Source organism: Malurus melanocephalus, unplaced genomic scaffold (assembly GCF_030028575.1).
Source record: "Malurus melanocephalus ecotype Western Australia unplaced genomic scaffold, MMel_1.1 scaffold_21, whole genome shotgun sequence".
NCBI lineage: Eukaryota > Metazoa > Chordata > Aves > Passeriformes > Maluridae > Malurus > Malurus melanocephalus.
Window position 1 is genome coordinate 2,960,767 of NW_026623253.1, and position 16,401 is coordinate 2,977,167.

At 45.3% G+C, this 16,401-nt stretch overlaps 1 protein-coding gene and 1 long non-coding RNA gene across 5 annotated transcripts in view; one reads left to right on the forward strand and one right to left on the reverse strand.

Moving 5' to 3' along the window:
• The first annotated feature begins 1,631 nt into the window (after positions 1-1,631).
• Positions 1,632-9,373, forward strand: LOC130588931 (uncharacterized). The gene is made up of 3 exons (XR_008967042.1): positions 1,632-1,678; positions 4,524-4,629; positions 5,056-9,373. It is a non-coding gene; the product is annotated as an uncharacterized LOC130588931 (long non-coding RNA).
• Positions 9,374-10,302: 929 nt separating this feature from the next.
• ILDR2 (immunoglobulin like domain containing receptor 2) overlaps positions 10,303-16,401 on the reverse strand; it is a 41,301-nt gene continuing 35,202 nt past the window's right edge. Inside the window, exon 10 of one of the 4 annotated variants that reach the window (XM_057389960.1) lies at positions 10,303-16,396. In XM_057389960.1, the coding sequence (XP_057245943.1) occupies positions 16,361-16,396 (36 nt within the window). In that variant the 3' untranslated portion in view covers positions 10,303-16,360. The remainder of the gene's footprint in view (positions 16,397-16,401) is intronic. The other 3 variants (XM_057389959.1, XM_057389962.1, XM_057389961.1) reach the window with 3 other exon arrangements.

Below are 16,401 nucleotides of genomic sequence, written 5' to 3' on the forward strand. Positions count from 1 at the left end.
GGTTATGTTTCCCCTTTCTATTTCACTATTCCAATTTTATTTTGTTGATGACTATTTCTCCATCTGTACACAGTCTAATGAGCCTGTATCAGCCATCAGTTTTCCAACAGAAAAGTTCTTTAATGCAAATTTGTATCTTAACCTTAACAAACAGAGCCTSAGCATGACACCAAACCCGGTTCATTTGTCTCTTACTGCAATTCCATACACTTCAGGGCACACRGTGACTAAGGTTGCTGACTAACTCACATCATTTGTGTCCTGCTAACAATAGCTTGGAGTGAAAAGGGAATCTGGAGGCTTTCAGGGTATTTTTTACTTCTGTTAGCAGGAAAGATTTTCAGATTCTTTGTCATCATGTAGGGCCTCATCTCAGGGCCAACCTGTTTTGTACCACTGCCAAGCACAAACTACGTACTGGGGTGCTTTAGATCCTGGAAAGGCTGTCTGATTTTCTGTACTATCACCCAGGAGCAAAACCATCACCCATAAAGGCAGTGTATTCATCAGGTGGAATTCAGGGGCCAAGGTGAAAAGAAACTCGGTTTTTATGGCCGCGGGAAACCCATCCGCTGTCTCCTGCCTGTGGCCACAGGGTGGCTTCCTCTGTCTGCAAACCCGCTCACRGTGCTCGGGTAAGGTGGCAGAGAAATCCGAGTGTCACCACGCCTAAGAAAACTCTTTGCTATGCTCCTGCTGTGTACGGAGAACTCCTCCAACATCAGCGTGTGAACTCAAGCACGCCCCACAGCTCTCACATTTTCCACCGCATTTCATGAAAACATGCAGAGTCAAACCCCTTCTTCCCTCCTGGAGAAATCAGGAGGAGCAGGTACCACGTTGTAAAAACGTGTGTACATTCCATTCCGCTGGGGAAACTCCAGGTAAGATAAGCAATTCCGGAACAGTGACTTCCTATCTCTTCTCCCACCTCGCACAGCGTGGTGTCCTCACAGGAACTGCAGTGTGTCCTGTTTTCTGCCACTGATAAGTATTTACACCCCCGATTCAGCCGCTTTCCCTTCTGCCCTAAGTTGAGCCTGGCAGCGCGATGTCACAGCTCCTGCTGTTCTGTGGTTTAAGCCCAGCTGGAAATTCAGCACCACGCAGCCTCTTGCTCAACCTCTCTACTCTTCAGCCCAGAGGAATAGGAAGGACAATCAAAAGTAAAACTTTTAGGTTGAGGCAAGAACAGTTTTATGACTGAAACCCAGGTAAAATAATAATAATAATAATAATAATAATAATAATAATAATAATAATAATAATAATAATAATAATAATAATAATAATAATAATGACAAATAATAATGATAATATAAAGGGAAAGGGGGGGAAAGTGATGCACAATACCTAGGGATGCCAGACCCCCTTCCTGAACCCAGACTGGCCCCACTTCCAAGGAACTTCTCAGTTTTATCTACTGGGCACGAGTTGTACGGTGAGGAATTCATTACTGCTCACGCTGAATCGGGGCGGTGGGGCTGCGGGAAGGTTATCCCGGGGATGCGGGRGGTTATCCCGGTACAGCGGGGGGTTATCCCGGTACAGCGGGGGGTTAWCCCGGYGCAGGRGGAACTCCCCRGGACTCTCCCGSCTCGCTGCCRCCGCCGCCCCGCCCAGGAAGCGCCCTTTGCCCGCGGAGCAGGAAGCGGGAGCGGCGGGAGCAGCCCTGTAGGTAGGCTGAGCGCTTTCCCCGCCCGCCGGAATGGGGGCTGAGGGAGCCGGGGCCGGGTTTTGACCCCCCCCCTTCCATCGCAGAGCCTCTGAGTGCCGCGGGCAGGGAGGGCCAGCTTGTCCCTTGTGCCGCTGCCGTCCCTCTGTGCTCGCATCCCTTGCCCTTAACGCCGCCGCCCCCCGTGCGCCCCGTCCTCCCGCCGCAGAGCAAACGCGTGTCTTGCCCCACATCCCACCCAGTGCCGCTGATCCCACCAGCTTTGCACCCCTGCTCAGTGGGAAATCCTTGTTCCCTCCTGCCTGTGGCACAGCCTTGTCACGGCCTCCCCGTTCTGCCTCTTGTCACCCCACTGTGGTGTGTGATCAGATGTGACAGCGCAGGGAAGGGGCTCTCCACACCGATGGCTGCAGCTGCACAATTAAACGCTTTCTGTCATTTAAGAACACATTTTTTTAAAAAGTCCCCACCTTTTGATTTTACCTCAGGCATTATCTGTCGCAAAAAAATAGCTGTGGAGAGGAAGATTTGAACGTGCCCGGCAAAACCATGGGGAGGGCGCTGGGCTGCTGGTGGCAGGTCAGGAGCACGGGAAGCTGAAAGCGTGGAGCTCTGCACTGGGATGAGTCCCATAAACCACACACATGGCAGGAATACAGAGATGAGTGGTCAGCAGAGAAAATGAGTAGCCGAGGTAAAGAGAGTACCTTGCAGGATCCAGATATAGAAACTGGTTATGGCAACACTAAAGCCAAGGCCCTGGGAACAGCAGTTTGTTTGCACAGCCTACCTGAGGAGGCCCACATTGGGTACCCCCTTACAATACATTGTGTGAATAAAGCTGTGGATGTTGCCTACAGGAGCCCTAAGTGCACAGATGCTCTTCCTGTTTTCACATTGAAGGAGCAGCTCAATACACCCAAGGATGTGCTTCTGCTAGTAACAGATGAGAYCTCTGCAGGAATGTCCCCTCTGTTGATGCAGTTTGTGCCCTCCTTTCYCAGAGACGTGACTGTGATCCTGGGAACGGAAAAAGTTCTGTCTTCCTCCTGACTGCCCTGTTGGCTGTATAGAATTTACCCGTTTTCTGCCACAGCAAATCTGAGCATAGCTGCAGTGTCAGTGCCAACCTGAACTAGGACGTTTTTGCAGGGTCGGAAGGAAACTCTTCYGCCTTCTCTGCCTTCTGAGATGCTCCCTGGGGCAGTGGTTGTCAGGCATTTGTCAAATGCCAGTACCACCTCTGAAATGCCGATGGATTTGCTCCTCCAAAGTTTCTGTTTGTTGACAGCTTTCAGAGCAAAACCCTTCTGTGTTTGTGGTGAGTTGCCTGAGGGAAATGTCTGTGTGTGGACATGGTTCAGACTGCGTCTCTGGAGCGGGGGCTGCCCATCTGGTGCACCTTGCAGCACGTAAAGCAGGCTAAAAAATCCATCTGCAGGGTGGTCCACTTCAGCATTCAGGAAATACATGAAGCAGGGACTCGACTAAGGCGCTTTATTTTTGCCAAAGCTTCCTTTTTGCTCATCTGTTTATTTTTTTATTTGTGATTCTGCAGCTCACAATTGCAGCCTTTCTCTTCTGCTAACTCACTTTCCTTCTGTCCAGCTTTGCTATGGAGAATAAAGACTTCAAGACTGGTGGTTTTGTAATCCCTGGCATCTGAGGTCCAAAACTGTTCTGTTCATCTGAGCTGTCTCCTTGATCCTGACATTATCCAATCCCTTATTGCCCATTATCCATCATTAAATAGTTGCTGGTGAATGAAGTGTGTTGAGCACTCGTCAGTTTGCAGTATTTTGCTCATCTGTCCAGTAAGTCAGTTCCATCTAGAGTTTGAGTAGTTGTTCAGAGATATTGGTTCTTCAGAGAGATTGGTAGCTTGAAGCAGAGTGCAGCACCTCTGAGGCGATGGAAACAACTCTAAAGACTAAAAGGGTGTTGGGGGGAAGTAAAGCCCTAAATGCCTTTAAAATATTCCCATGAATAATCTCAGCTTTAGCTGTGGTGCACGTCATTCTCTGGTCCCAGATTTATCCCCCTGGTATCCTTTCCTGTATCTTTGATTCTTACTTTTTAAAATGAAGTGGGATGTTTCTTACTATTGTATTTTCCTTGTTCTGCCTTTTTTTTTCTGCAGATGCCACACTTCTTGACGTTAACTGCTGTTGCTTGTTTTTTAGCTGGTTTTGGCCTCAAAATAGTAAATACTGACAGAAAAATTCTTGTCTTGGGTGTTGATGGCATTTTTAAGGGCACCTTGACCAACTGTTGCATTCACAGTGGTTGTTGGAGCCCAGCAGGAATGCCAGGCTGGGAATTGACAGAACCCAGCTAAAGTAGACAAGATATCAGATTGCTTTTTTGTTGGGCTTTTCTGCCTCAGTCTGAGAGTCTGGGAGGAGGAAGAAGAGATGAGATAGCAAATACGAAAATCAGGTTCCACTGTATAAAAAATAATCTATTTTAAATGCTTTTAACAGAGTAATTAGACTTCTGGCTGTCATTATTGAAGAAGTGTAAGTACAGCTGGGKTTTGCTCTTTTCTGACACCTGTACCTATGATTACAGTCAGACAGCTCTGAGCCCAGCACATGTGGTGCATGTCCTAATGTGTATCACTTACCAGAAGAGGGGCAACCTTGGGTCCCCTTTAAGGAAAATATCTGACACCACATATCTGAGCAGTGCGGAGGATGTTCATCAATGTTTGTTGCTCAATTGACTCCATTCCTTTACGTAACCACTCTGTTCTACTACTCTATTCAGTAGGGGCAGTGGTTTTTAAGACAATATGACAAAGTCTTGCTGAATACTCAGTAAGGATTTCTTTTGTTTGCTCCTGCAGGAAGGGTTCCTGGTTGCTGAACCTGATGTAACTGCGCAGATGGACCAAGGAGAAGAACAAGAATACGAGGCCTTGGAGGAGACACAAATGGTGAGGAACAAGTAATGTAAGTTTATAAACACAGCAAGTGAAATGCTCTTTGAGCTGCCTCAGTGCTGTTTCAGCCACTTTATTTTATGCAGGTCACATTGAGACTTGCTCTTTYCCCCTCGGGGCAGGCAGCCTGCTTGCCTTTGTCAGCCTGTGGTTAAGGGTGTGTAGGAGGAGGGAATATTAAGAACATGTGAAGGTTTTTTGGGGACAAGAAGACACCTGTAGCATTGCCCTGGCTCTGCTCTTCATGGCACATCTGCCCCGGGTTGTGTGATGAGGCTGTAGAGCTTCTCCAGCTGGGTTTCCATTTGCTCCCTGTCTTCCATTTACTTCCATAAAACTGCTCCCTGGACACCTTGTATGGGACATGAATTTTTGGAGAGAGTGCACTCAGAGCCTGTCCCCTTCCTTTTCTTCCTTTGCTTTTTGTTACTTTCAGGGCCAGAGAGAACCTAGAGATGTTCCAAGGATCCGTGTCTCCTGCTGTTACTTCTAGTGGGGAGTGATTTTTATCCCAGGAAAAACCAGCTCAAATTTGTACCTGTTTCCTGCCCAAGCTTCCTGCATTTTCCTTCACAGTAAGGCCACAGCCTGGGATGACTGGTTCCCATTGAATCCACGTCTCCCATGTGCCAGTMGTCTTGTTTTTAGAGGGTGTTTGCATCTATTTATTTGAAATCCCTGCAGCACTGTGCTGGGTGCCTCTGTGTGCATGTTTTGGGCCCAGCTGAAGCTGCTTTGGGGCCATGTCTATGGAACAGTGTGTTCACTGGGTTGTGTCATTGTTAAATTGACAATTCCACAAATGAAGCTGCTGTCTGACAGCTCAGTTCTAAGCAGCAGTTAAGTAAATTAACATCCAATAGGTATTTCTCTCAGAGTCGTGTTCAGGTGCTTTTGTGGGTGGCACTTTATGAATGTTTTTATAAGGCTTTTARAAGTATTTAGGATGACTTTTTCAATTGTGTTTTAATTGTCCGATTAACTAAAAATGAACAGAAAATTGATGGTATTTGAAAAATAAGCTGTGTCAAATTGATTTTATATTAAATGTTAAGCATTCTTTCTTCCATAAAACTTTTAATTTAAACACTACAGTTTTGAGCTGTTCATGATTACAAAGAGGTAATTATGATTTCTCAACTGATTCTGAGAATTTCTGCAGTATTTCTTGTGAGTGGTTTTGACAGTTTTAATAATGACTTTCTAAGGAACATGAGGGAGGCAGGATTCTGAGAAAGCAGAAGGAACTGACCTTTGAAGAGATSTTCTTCACTCTGAGGAGGAGAATACTACTACTGGAAGCCTGTCCTTAGCAGGAATTCTAGCTCAGGCGACCGCTTGGTACGGGGGAGGAGGAGGGAACTGGCAGTAATAACAAAGATGTTAATATCTCTAGCGTGGAAGAACTGCCTGTAATGAGCGTGGCAGTATATACTGAAATGCCTGTTCCACCCACGAAGACAAACAGGGGAAGAAATCACAGTGTGCTCCAGGCGAGAAAATGAAGCCATCAAATCTGTTGTGCTGCAGAATTTTCATTTTCAGCCCCACACACGATGCAAACGGTGAGCTTTCACATGGGGGTGAGCTCCCAAACGGGAAAGATCACCTAGGGCAAAGAGAATGCCCAGCGTGAAGAGCACAGGATACCATGAAAACAAGCAAGCTGTGACCAGAATATGACTGGAATTACTGGCTGAGTAATGCAGACACATCCATCCCTCCCTTAGCCACCAGCTGCTGCCACAAAGGGCACAGGTTTTTGCTCCATTGGCAGGAAAGCTGGTTTAAGTCATTTGGTCTCTACTCCCACCTTCTTTCCAAGAGCTTCAGTTAATACAGCTGAGCTGACTAAGTGTTCACATGGCTGTACTTTTAAGATCTATAAGATGATCCATGCTTTTTAAATTACAGACTTTGGAGAGTTGATTCCAAACTCCATTAATCCAATCTAGACCACAGGCTAGAAATGTACGACTGAGAGGCTTGGAGTCAGAGARCAGACAGGCCAAAAATAAGAAATAAATAATGTGGCCAGTATTGTTGTTAGTTCCGAAGAAACACATCATTTAAGATGTTTGTTGCTTTTCTTTCTTCCTTTTTTTTAATGTTTCTAAGAAGGGCTAGGCCTGAAAAAGCCTGACACATTGCCTTGGTTGCTGCTGCACTCCCAGCCCCATCAGAAAGGCATCCATTGCCACCAGAGAATGGAAACTACAATTCATTTCTATGGTGTCCTTGCTGCACATGCTGATGCCAAAATATGTACTTATTCTGAAGGGTAATTCTGCCCCCACAAACTGACTGAAAAGATGTCTCTTGCCTCAGAGCTGGAGCGTCAGCCAACTGTGTACGTTTGTGGAATGCAGAGAGCAAGGTCAAGAACAGGATGGTGACATCTGCACAGTACAAGGTGCCAGGGGCACGGGAGCCAGGCAGTATTAGCCCAGGTGAACTCTTTTGCTCTAATGCTGTTYCTGTTTGTTTTCCAAAGTAGGCACATGGAGAACCTGCTGCTGGGCACTCTTAGTCACTCATTGAGGTACAGAAAGAGCAGGCGTCGGGTAATTTTGAGATCAGCCTCTTTCCAGAAATGGCAGCCAAAACTGCTGTGAGGTCTTGCCTGCATCTCTGCATGACTTCTCAGAGGGMTGGCTGTCCTGTTCTAAAAATGCCAGGTTGCCACCTAACCAGTGGCCTGGGCCACATGTTGGCTTTGGTGCACCCTGTAGCCTGGTCTTCTCACTTGTAGCTYTTGCTGCAAGTGCCCCTCTGGGCAGCGTTGTTCAGCTGGCAGTCAGAGTGACTGAACCTGGGCTGTGGCAGACAATTCTGCTCCAGAATATCCTATACATAGAATATAGTACACTAATAGCTTATGCAGAGCAGATGGGCAGAGGCAGCAACCGGGTTCACTCCGGGGCTGTATTACAGACGGGTGTAGGACATAACCCAAGGGTCCTAACCAGCTGAGTAAGATGACTGATGTTCATGCAGCATTTTTGTGCTGACACTTGTTGAAGCACACCAGCGTGTTACCCTTCACTTGGCTTGGATTCAGTGTTAATCTGCAGGCAGCTGTTTCCCTTTCCCAGGCTCTCCCTACCGGCTGCTTCACAAACACGTGTTCTCCTTTATTCACCTAAGCAGTTTGTCCACTATTTTGACCATGAATTTTTTGTTTTTCTGATTAACCTGAACAAGTTTAATCATGAAATCAGTGTAATTGATTTAAACATTAATGCTTAAACAGGAAATCAGTTAAGCTCAGCCGTAAGGGCAGCTTCTTTACTGATTTGGTTGCGGATAAAGTTGAGCTTTTCACARCAGTGCGTGGATCTCAGATCTCCTCAGCAACACTTGGGATGCTATCCACACTCTGCCTTTCAGAGAGCTTTGAAGCAGTATGAAACTAGGCTTCTGCTCTTCAAACACTTTTTGAAATGTGTTCTCTGCATGCTGCACTTGCTTGAGTGTTGAACTTTTAAGACTTAGAATTCTCTTGAAATCCTCTAAAACCCCTTGTTGTTGGGAGCTCTTTAACTCCAGGCTCATTGATATGATGAGAGAAGTTGGTACACTTAGGAATTGTTTCATCTACAATGCAGCATCTTCTCTTAATTAAGAAGTGTCTCTCATCAGGATGACAGGCTGTCTATGGAGATCTCTTGATTACAGAGCTCTGCTACAATAACTTTCCTTTTACAGCTACTCACAAGAACCAGCCTAGACTGCATTTTACTGAAACTGAGGAGTGAAATTTTCCATTCAGGCACCATATTGGCCTGGACAGAAGGCACCCTCAGATCTCCCTTCTGAGAAGTGAAGACAAAAATTTATATATATAAATATTTCTATTTTAAAAAATACATAAACCCAAACACATTTCACCATTTCCCTCCCCAAATACTAATTAAAACATACCTTAGGCTCAGAGAGGCTGCTACCCACACAAGTTCTGTCACTCTGTTCATGGGGTGAAGACTTATTTGTGCATGGGACCAAGTTCTCTCTGAGCCTTGGCAGCTCAGCTCCACACTGATACAGGTTCCAAGTTGCATCCATTGGTTCTGGCTGCCAGAATTGCACATTGCAGTCTCTGTAAATCAGCTGCACTGGGGGGTGTGTATGCACTGTGGTSTTACAAATTTGAGTAGTTTTACTTTCTCAGAAATCCTGAGCACTTGACTGTGCTGATACAAGCAGCTGTGACTGGCACATAAGTGTGGTAATGACAAATACTGATACTTAGGAAGGACATGGCAGTGGGCAGTGTATCTTTACACTTTTTACACACTTTACACATCTTTTACACACTTTACACAAAGCTTTTAGATTTTTGTGCTACTGTTTTACCTBGTCTTCGCCTTACTGGATGTTAGCAACCTCACCAAAACTTGTAATTCTAAGGTGAGTGGACCGAGGCCTGTAGAAACACATATTCTGGTTTTGCCAGGAAGCAGAGAGCTTTGAGAGACTAAATTAATTAATCATTTAGTAGGCTCTTGAGTGTAAAATGCAACCAGTTGGAGCTCTGCCTCTCACTACCCTGGAGAACCTATTCAGAGACAAGTGCACGGAGTGATCTGCTGCTCAAAGAGATGATCTGATAACTGGGACATGAAAATCACTCCCACCTGCTCTGGGGAGCTGATGGAAACCAATTTTACATGCAAGCAGAAAGGATATTCTGTCACACAGCAGGGACTAAATGCAAACAGTACACCTGCTGTAATAAACGATCCTATGCCATTTTAGGCATTTTTTTCAGACTCATTTCTATAATTCAGAAATGGCCTTGAATCACTAACCTGTACCTACAGCCAAGAGCTCATGGATAACTGTGATTGGGCACAGAAGAGCCTTCCCTGTGTGAGGTGTAACCAGRAATTACAGTGGGAGCTGCAGGGCACCTCTGGCTTCTGCCTTGCTGGCTCAAACCATTTCCCACCCAGAAGTGACTTCCTGCAGAGCTCTGRGCTGGGTGACCTCTCTGTTTCTGCTGTCAGGTGTTCTTGACTCTTGTTAATCATCAAGGTAGGGATGGGCACCTTTCCTGCTCCATGTTGGTTTGGAGACTCTGCAGAGGGGGAGCACGGAGGGATAGAGGAATGATAAAGCCCAAAGAAACACTGAGCACGCTCACAGGTGGTAAAACAGAGGATGAGGGACCATTTTCAGAGCCAGGGGATGATGTGCCTTGCACAGGGAAATACAGAGCAGAGCTGTGATCTGTGAGTGCTTCTCCTGCACCTGACTGCTGATAACACCTATCAGACACGATATAAACATGTAAATGCTGTTCAGGTTACACCTGCAGTGTGAGTCTTAACCCATTATTTACAACGTGGAGRGAGGATCCGAATGAAGTTGGTTGTTTACGAGACAAAAACCATCAGTCCAGAGTACTGCAGACCTAAGGTCAAAGAAGTCCCAGAAGAAAGAACACGACTGCAGTAAAAGGATAAACATTTTCTCAATAAAATAAAAAAAAATAGGTCTGCAAAACCAGGAGACAGTTTACCCTCTCTCTGGAGTGTGGCTCCATGGGGTACTTACTTGTATGAAAGGAGGCTGGGAAGAACTTTATGTTACCCTGTGAATGGCATGAGATTTATGAGGGGTCTGCTGCTCCACTGGAAAATGTTTGGTTTGTTGCTCATGAATCAAAAAAATGGGTTGAAAACTACTCATGTAAACTGCTCATTTCTTAGCAAAAATCGGGCAAATTATTTGCCTGCAGGATAATAAAAAGGCAGATTGGTGGTWGCTTTTCCTGCTTTTATTCTCCATGGTGACAACTCAAAAGCAACGACTTCAATACTGTACGCATGGCAAATGTATAATGCTTGGTAATTGGGGATGTGGATGTGTCTCAAAAAGCCATAAAAGTGTTACATTTTCATTATAGAGTATTGTTACGTCCTTCTCCCCCTCATATTGAAAAAAGTTCATTACAGGGGAGYGCAATTTAAGTAAAATAACAGCAGCAAAGAAAGCCACTCAGTCACTGTGAAATGGCTGGGGAATGGCTATGGCAGGCAGCAACAGAGGCAGGAAAAAAGCCCAGCTCATCTGTGAACAGCAAGAGGATTGCACCCCTGGGCCAGGGCTCAAGCTTCCCTGGACTGAATTTTGCTTTTAAGCCCAGCCTGTCAACTTCTAGTTCACACTTCTAACTCACACGTAAGTAACAGCACCTTGGAACTCCCTTTGCTCTCTGACTCATTAAGTGCTGCTTCCCTCTGCCACTGCTCTCACCAAGAACAATGGAACCTGAGTGCATTTACTCCTGCTGTTTGCACTCCACAGCTCTGACTGCAGCTGCCCCGAGGTTGAAAACAATACTGACTCGATTTGAAATTATGTTCAGCTTCAGTTTTTAAAATGTTTCCCATAAAACCCCTGCTTGGGCTTGAGAGAATATCTGGAGGGCTTGGGGTTTTGTGGGCATTCTGTAATTTTTGCTTTCAGAGGGGGTAAAAATGCCTTTTTTACAAAATGCCACTCATTCCACATCCAAACTGATTGGAACCCCTGGGCACCACACGGAAGGTTGACTGGAAATAGCCAAAGGAAAGCAGAGGGGTCAGAGAGGCTTTACAAGCATGACAAAAAATGACAGGCAAAAGGGAGMGGAGGTGATGGCCTCCCCTGGCAAAGGCCCCTGTGCAGGCAGGGGTGAATGTCTCAAAGAATTATAAAGGTCACAAGAGAATTCATGTGGGAATCGTGGCAYGTTCCTTCCTTCAGTATTAGCTAACTTCAGTTTTTTTGCTGTTTCTGATGCTGGTAAATCCAGCTGGCATTTCTGAGATCATATTAAAATGATAGCTGTTCCCTAACATTATGTAATGGATCCCTTTTCTGATCTCCCAGGCAATGGGAAAGGGACTTGAGAAGCCCCGGGTGACTTTAGGGTGGTTTCAACATCACAGCTGTTGTAGAAAGCATGTACAGTCAGTAGAGCCTGATGGAGATGCTGCACCATATTTACGGAATCATTGGTTCAACCCTGCACCGCCTGGCTTATGCCAAAGGTATCTTTATTCTGGACCCAGTAAAAAAATGAGCTAAAGCCCTTTATTTATTTCCACCTGTCCCAAACCCTGTACTGACAGAATGGATCCTCAGCCACATTTTGTGTGAAAGCTACCTGGAGAAAAAGACAGCTCCATGCAGTTTCTCAACAATCTCCATGTCATTAAAACTATTTTCAGAATGATAAACACCACGGTGCTGTGTTTACATACCTGGAACCGTTTGTGGCAAGGTTTGACTTCTGAAATATTTTGTGATTGCTCCTTCTTGGGGGTCTGTCCCAGGGCTGTCCTTTATCTCTGAGATGCAGCTCTGGGGTGCACAGCTGATGGCCACCCCTGACCCAACTGCAGGAACAAASGTGGGGATGGTACAGACCCAGTCCCTGGTACCATATGCTAGCACAAAGACCTGASTAATTCTGGCTGCCTGTTTCAGCTTATAAATGTTGGGAGTTTCTCAAAAATAYTAAGTATTCAAAGTGTTAATTTTGTTAATTTTCCATTTGAGTGGAAATGGAGCGTTCTGAGGATGTTCACACTGAAGCCACCCACTGGAACTTTTACAATGTACTTTAAAAGAATAATGGGACTGATGAGAAGTCATTACCACTGGTATTTATTTTCCCATTCCATTATGTCAAAACTTCTTTTTTTCAGTAGCCAAGATCACTTTTTTTGACAGCACAGTCAAATCTACTGCTAGTGCTTGATCCAGCTTTTATTCTAGGGGCTCTTTTAAATTTATACAGGATTCTCTCATCATCTGTTTTCAYAGCAAGTCACAATTGAGATGCTGTGATTTTAAGACCACAAAACTCTCYATATCCTTGGCATGACCCAGACATCCACATCCAGTAAGAAAAAAGATTTTAATTTTATGCCAGCAATAAAAATTGATCACTGGAAAACTTATAATTTGCAACCACATAATAACCAGGCTCATCATTTCCCAGTGCCAGCATTCTGCAGGTGTTCTGAAAGGTGGCAMAGACACAAACCATTACTTCTCTCCTGAAACATGAGGCTCCTCTTGAGCTATCTGTCAGCCTCTGGTCCCCTGCTCCCCTGCTGCAGGAGTCACAGGTCATTAGGGTTGTGTAGCTGTGCAGATGCTCTAGGTCACCCCTCACTTCTTGATTYGGTCCATTTGCTGCTGCTGCAGACAGATTTCTAATGGGAAAAATAAAGATGGCCTGAGGACAGACATGATCAGTAACTGAAAATTCCTGCAAATTTGTACATGGAGATACAAAATTTACAATTTTAGAGGRAGGTTGCTGCTGCCCAGACCTGAATTCAGAAAAGTAAGACCTCCTCTTTTTTTTGCAGTTGAAACTTTTATCATCTGGTAAAACCCATAGAATCACTAGTCATAAAATCTTCAATACTTTTCCAGGTACTGGGATTCAAGAGATGTTTCAAGTTCTCACAAACAGTTGTTTCTACAATTAAAACGATTTCTTACAAGAATTAGCTTGCAACTACTTATTTATAAGCTAGATACACAAATGGCAACTTCTTACACACAGTGTACAGATGCCCTAAAGTACCAGCGCTGAACAAACAAAACTGACTCAAAAAAATGAAGACTTGTATTTTAAATACACACAACTCATTCCTGAGGGCTTGATCAAATGAACTACAGTGACTGAGATAAGGGACAGAACATTACTGAAATGAGAAGATTGTAGTGCTCAGGCTTTCAGTATGATTTAAAAGACTGAGGTATTCAGAGACTGTAAAATCACTGGTCTGGCCCCTTTCTGGCAGTCTGATGCACTTTCAAATTTCTSTGTCAGCCGTTTCCTGGGTCTGCTGGGTGTCTGATGGAAATGATAGCAGGCTAAGCTCCCTTGAAATTCAAGGGTTTGCCAAGGTTTTCAGACTAACAAAACATCAACTTGCTAGAATCCTCAGAGATTAAATGTTTCAAAATAGCATGTAATGTAGCTCCTTAGACTTCTCGAGGCTTCCAAGACCTCAGATGGCAGCCACCTGCCCACCTCTTCCTAACTGTGCTGTGAGTTTCCTAGGAACACACATTAATGATGAGAAAATACTCAAAAGGGCCTGTACTAAGACACTGTTCAATTTTCATTAATGCCACAAACAGTGGGACTGAGTGCCATCTCAGCAGTTTGTGGGTGACACCAGGCTGAGTGACACCCTGGAGTCACTGGAGGCAAAGGATGCCATCCAGAGTGACCCTGGGGCAGGCTTGAGGAGTGGGCCCATGAGAACCTCATGACGTTCAATACAGCCAAGTGTGAAGTGCTACACCTGAGTCAGGGCAACCCCTGGTACTGACACAGACTGGGGCATGAATGGACTGGGAGCCCTGAGAAGGACTTGGGGAATTAGAAGATGTTTAAGGTCCCTTCCAAACCATTCTACAATTCTATGATTTTATAGTGGTAGATGAAGATTGGACATGAGGCAGTCACATTCTCTCACAGCCTGGAAAGCCAMCCATATCCTGAGCTGCATCAGGGGAGTGTCCAGCAGGTCAAAGAGTGGCATTGCCCTCTCCTCCATTCTCTTGAGACCCCACACAGAGTACTGAGTTCAATTCTGGGGYCACCAGCTCAAAGGCTGGTGAGCAGGTCCAGAGGAGAGAGACAAAAGTGGTGAGAGGGGCTGGAACGCCTCTTCTATGAAATCAGGTTGAGAGAGAAGGGGCTGTTCAGYCTGGAGAAGAGAGGCTCTGTGGAGACCTTAGAGCAGCCTTACAGTGCCTAAAGGTTTAAGACAGCTGGAGAGGGGCTTTTTACCAGGGCATTGATTTTCAACTAAAAGAGGGTCATTTTAGATTAGATACAAGGAAGAAATTCTTCACTATGAGAACAGGTTGCCCAGAGAAGCTGCAGATGTCCCATCACTAAAAGTGTTTAAGATCGGGTTGGATGGATCTTTGAGCAACTTGACACGTGGAGGATGTCCCTGCCCATGGCAAAAGGCTAGATGATTTTTAAAGGCTACTTCCTGCACAGACAATTCTGCCATTCCACAGCTATATGTTCCTGCTGGCTGATCCCTCTTTGGCCAGGAAGACCCAGGACTGGGATTTCCAAAACTACAGTAATCACTAGAGGAGTGTGGGAGAAGAGCCATCCTGTCACCAATCTACCTTCTTGCATGAAAACTTTCATCAGATCTATGGAGATTATTTTTCCTCTCCCTTGACCATTCTTGGTGGGTGAACTATCTGGCAAAGGAGTAGCACAGAAGTTATAATCTATCATTTTTATGGAGAATTGTAGTGATGTTAATATACCTTGTGTTCCAAATGGCACTGCCAGTATGAGCACCTGAGGCCAGACAGCTTCTCAAATTCCCAGAGGAACAACAAAGATGTCATTTCAGAGACTGATAATGTCTGTAACACAACAGGGCACTAAGTTGTTTCTAGATGTAACAGGGATCAAGATCCTGGACCTTAAAATGTTCCCATCATCTTCCCTCACTAAATAAATGACTGCATAATACCCTATGAAAACCAGAATGTCAGGCTTCCAAATGGTGGGAAGCGCTCACTTCCAAATAAAGCTATTCCTGAGACAACAGCCACTAAAACCACATCCCAGCCAAAGGGAATGAAATGGTTTTAAGTGAAAAGGGTGACTTGCAAAGCTTGTGTCCATCCACAATGTTAATTCTTTTCCCACTGCTGTTACCGCTCTCTTTAGTGCCTGGCAACAATTCCCAGAAAGGAGTGATACCAGTGGCACAGAATGAAGGTGTGCAGCTGCCCTCTCACTGAGACTGTTCCCTTTTGGCTTCTTTGAAACAAAAAGGCCACTCATGAGAGTGACAGAGGTGTCTGGTAGTGCTCGAAGCAGAGCACTAGGAATGCTAGAACCGTGCTTTTAAAAAGCAGGAGTGGATACTCCAGCTTGAAGCTCTACAGGGTTACAGTTCAGCTACAAGGAAATGCAACTGCATCAAAACAAAACACAGTTGAGGGCAGGGGGGAAACAARTCATGCTCTCATCACAGTAAAAGCTACTTTGACCCACTTTTAAAACAATACATCAATCTCACCTGCAACTCTCATCACACAATGAACAGAACTAAATATATTGAACAAACCAGCTCATAATTGTCTCCTTCCCCATTCAGCCCTTATCAAGGTAACACCTCATCAGTCCTTTTCTTAGAGTGTCAGAAAGGRTGTAGATTTTCTTTCATGATTTAGGGCCTGATCAGCTGGAGGCAGTCTGCAGCTGTAAGAACAAGGCCTCCTCCCAGCATGGGGKTGATACAGAAAAGGTTTTAAGTATGGAGACAATTTTGATCCCAACAGAGAACTGAGGAGACAGAGCAAGAGGTACATAGGCCTCCCTCTGCACATGAGACAGGGCAGGAGGCACAAAGGCAGCCTCACTTATAGTTCAGGGCTGCAGGGGCAGTAGGGACGTGGCTGCCATCCAGTGCAGAATGGAGGGCACTGGAAAACAGGGTGCCAAACAGAGCCCCGGCCTCATTCTCCTGGCAGAGCCTCTGAGATCAAGCGCTGTCCATGGGAGTCTGTCTCTTACAAAAGCCTCTGCTCCCCCCGATGAAACAAACAATTGAAACTGTCCATGGCTGATGGCTGCAGAGGTTCACAGAGGCTTGTCTTGCTTGTTGCTCTGCATGGTGTCCACTGCAGGCACCTCATGATATCCAGCCCATCAACATGACAGGTCCACAACAACTTCAAACCACAAGGGACATCCTTGTTGGGAAATCATTCTGAG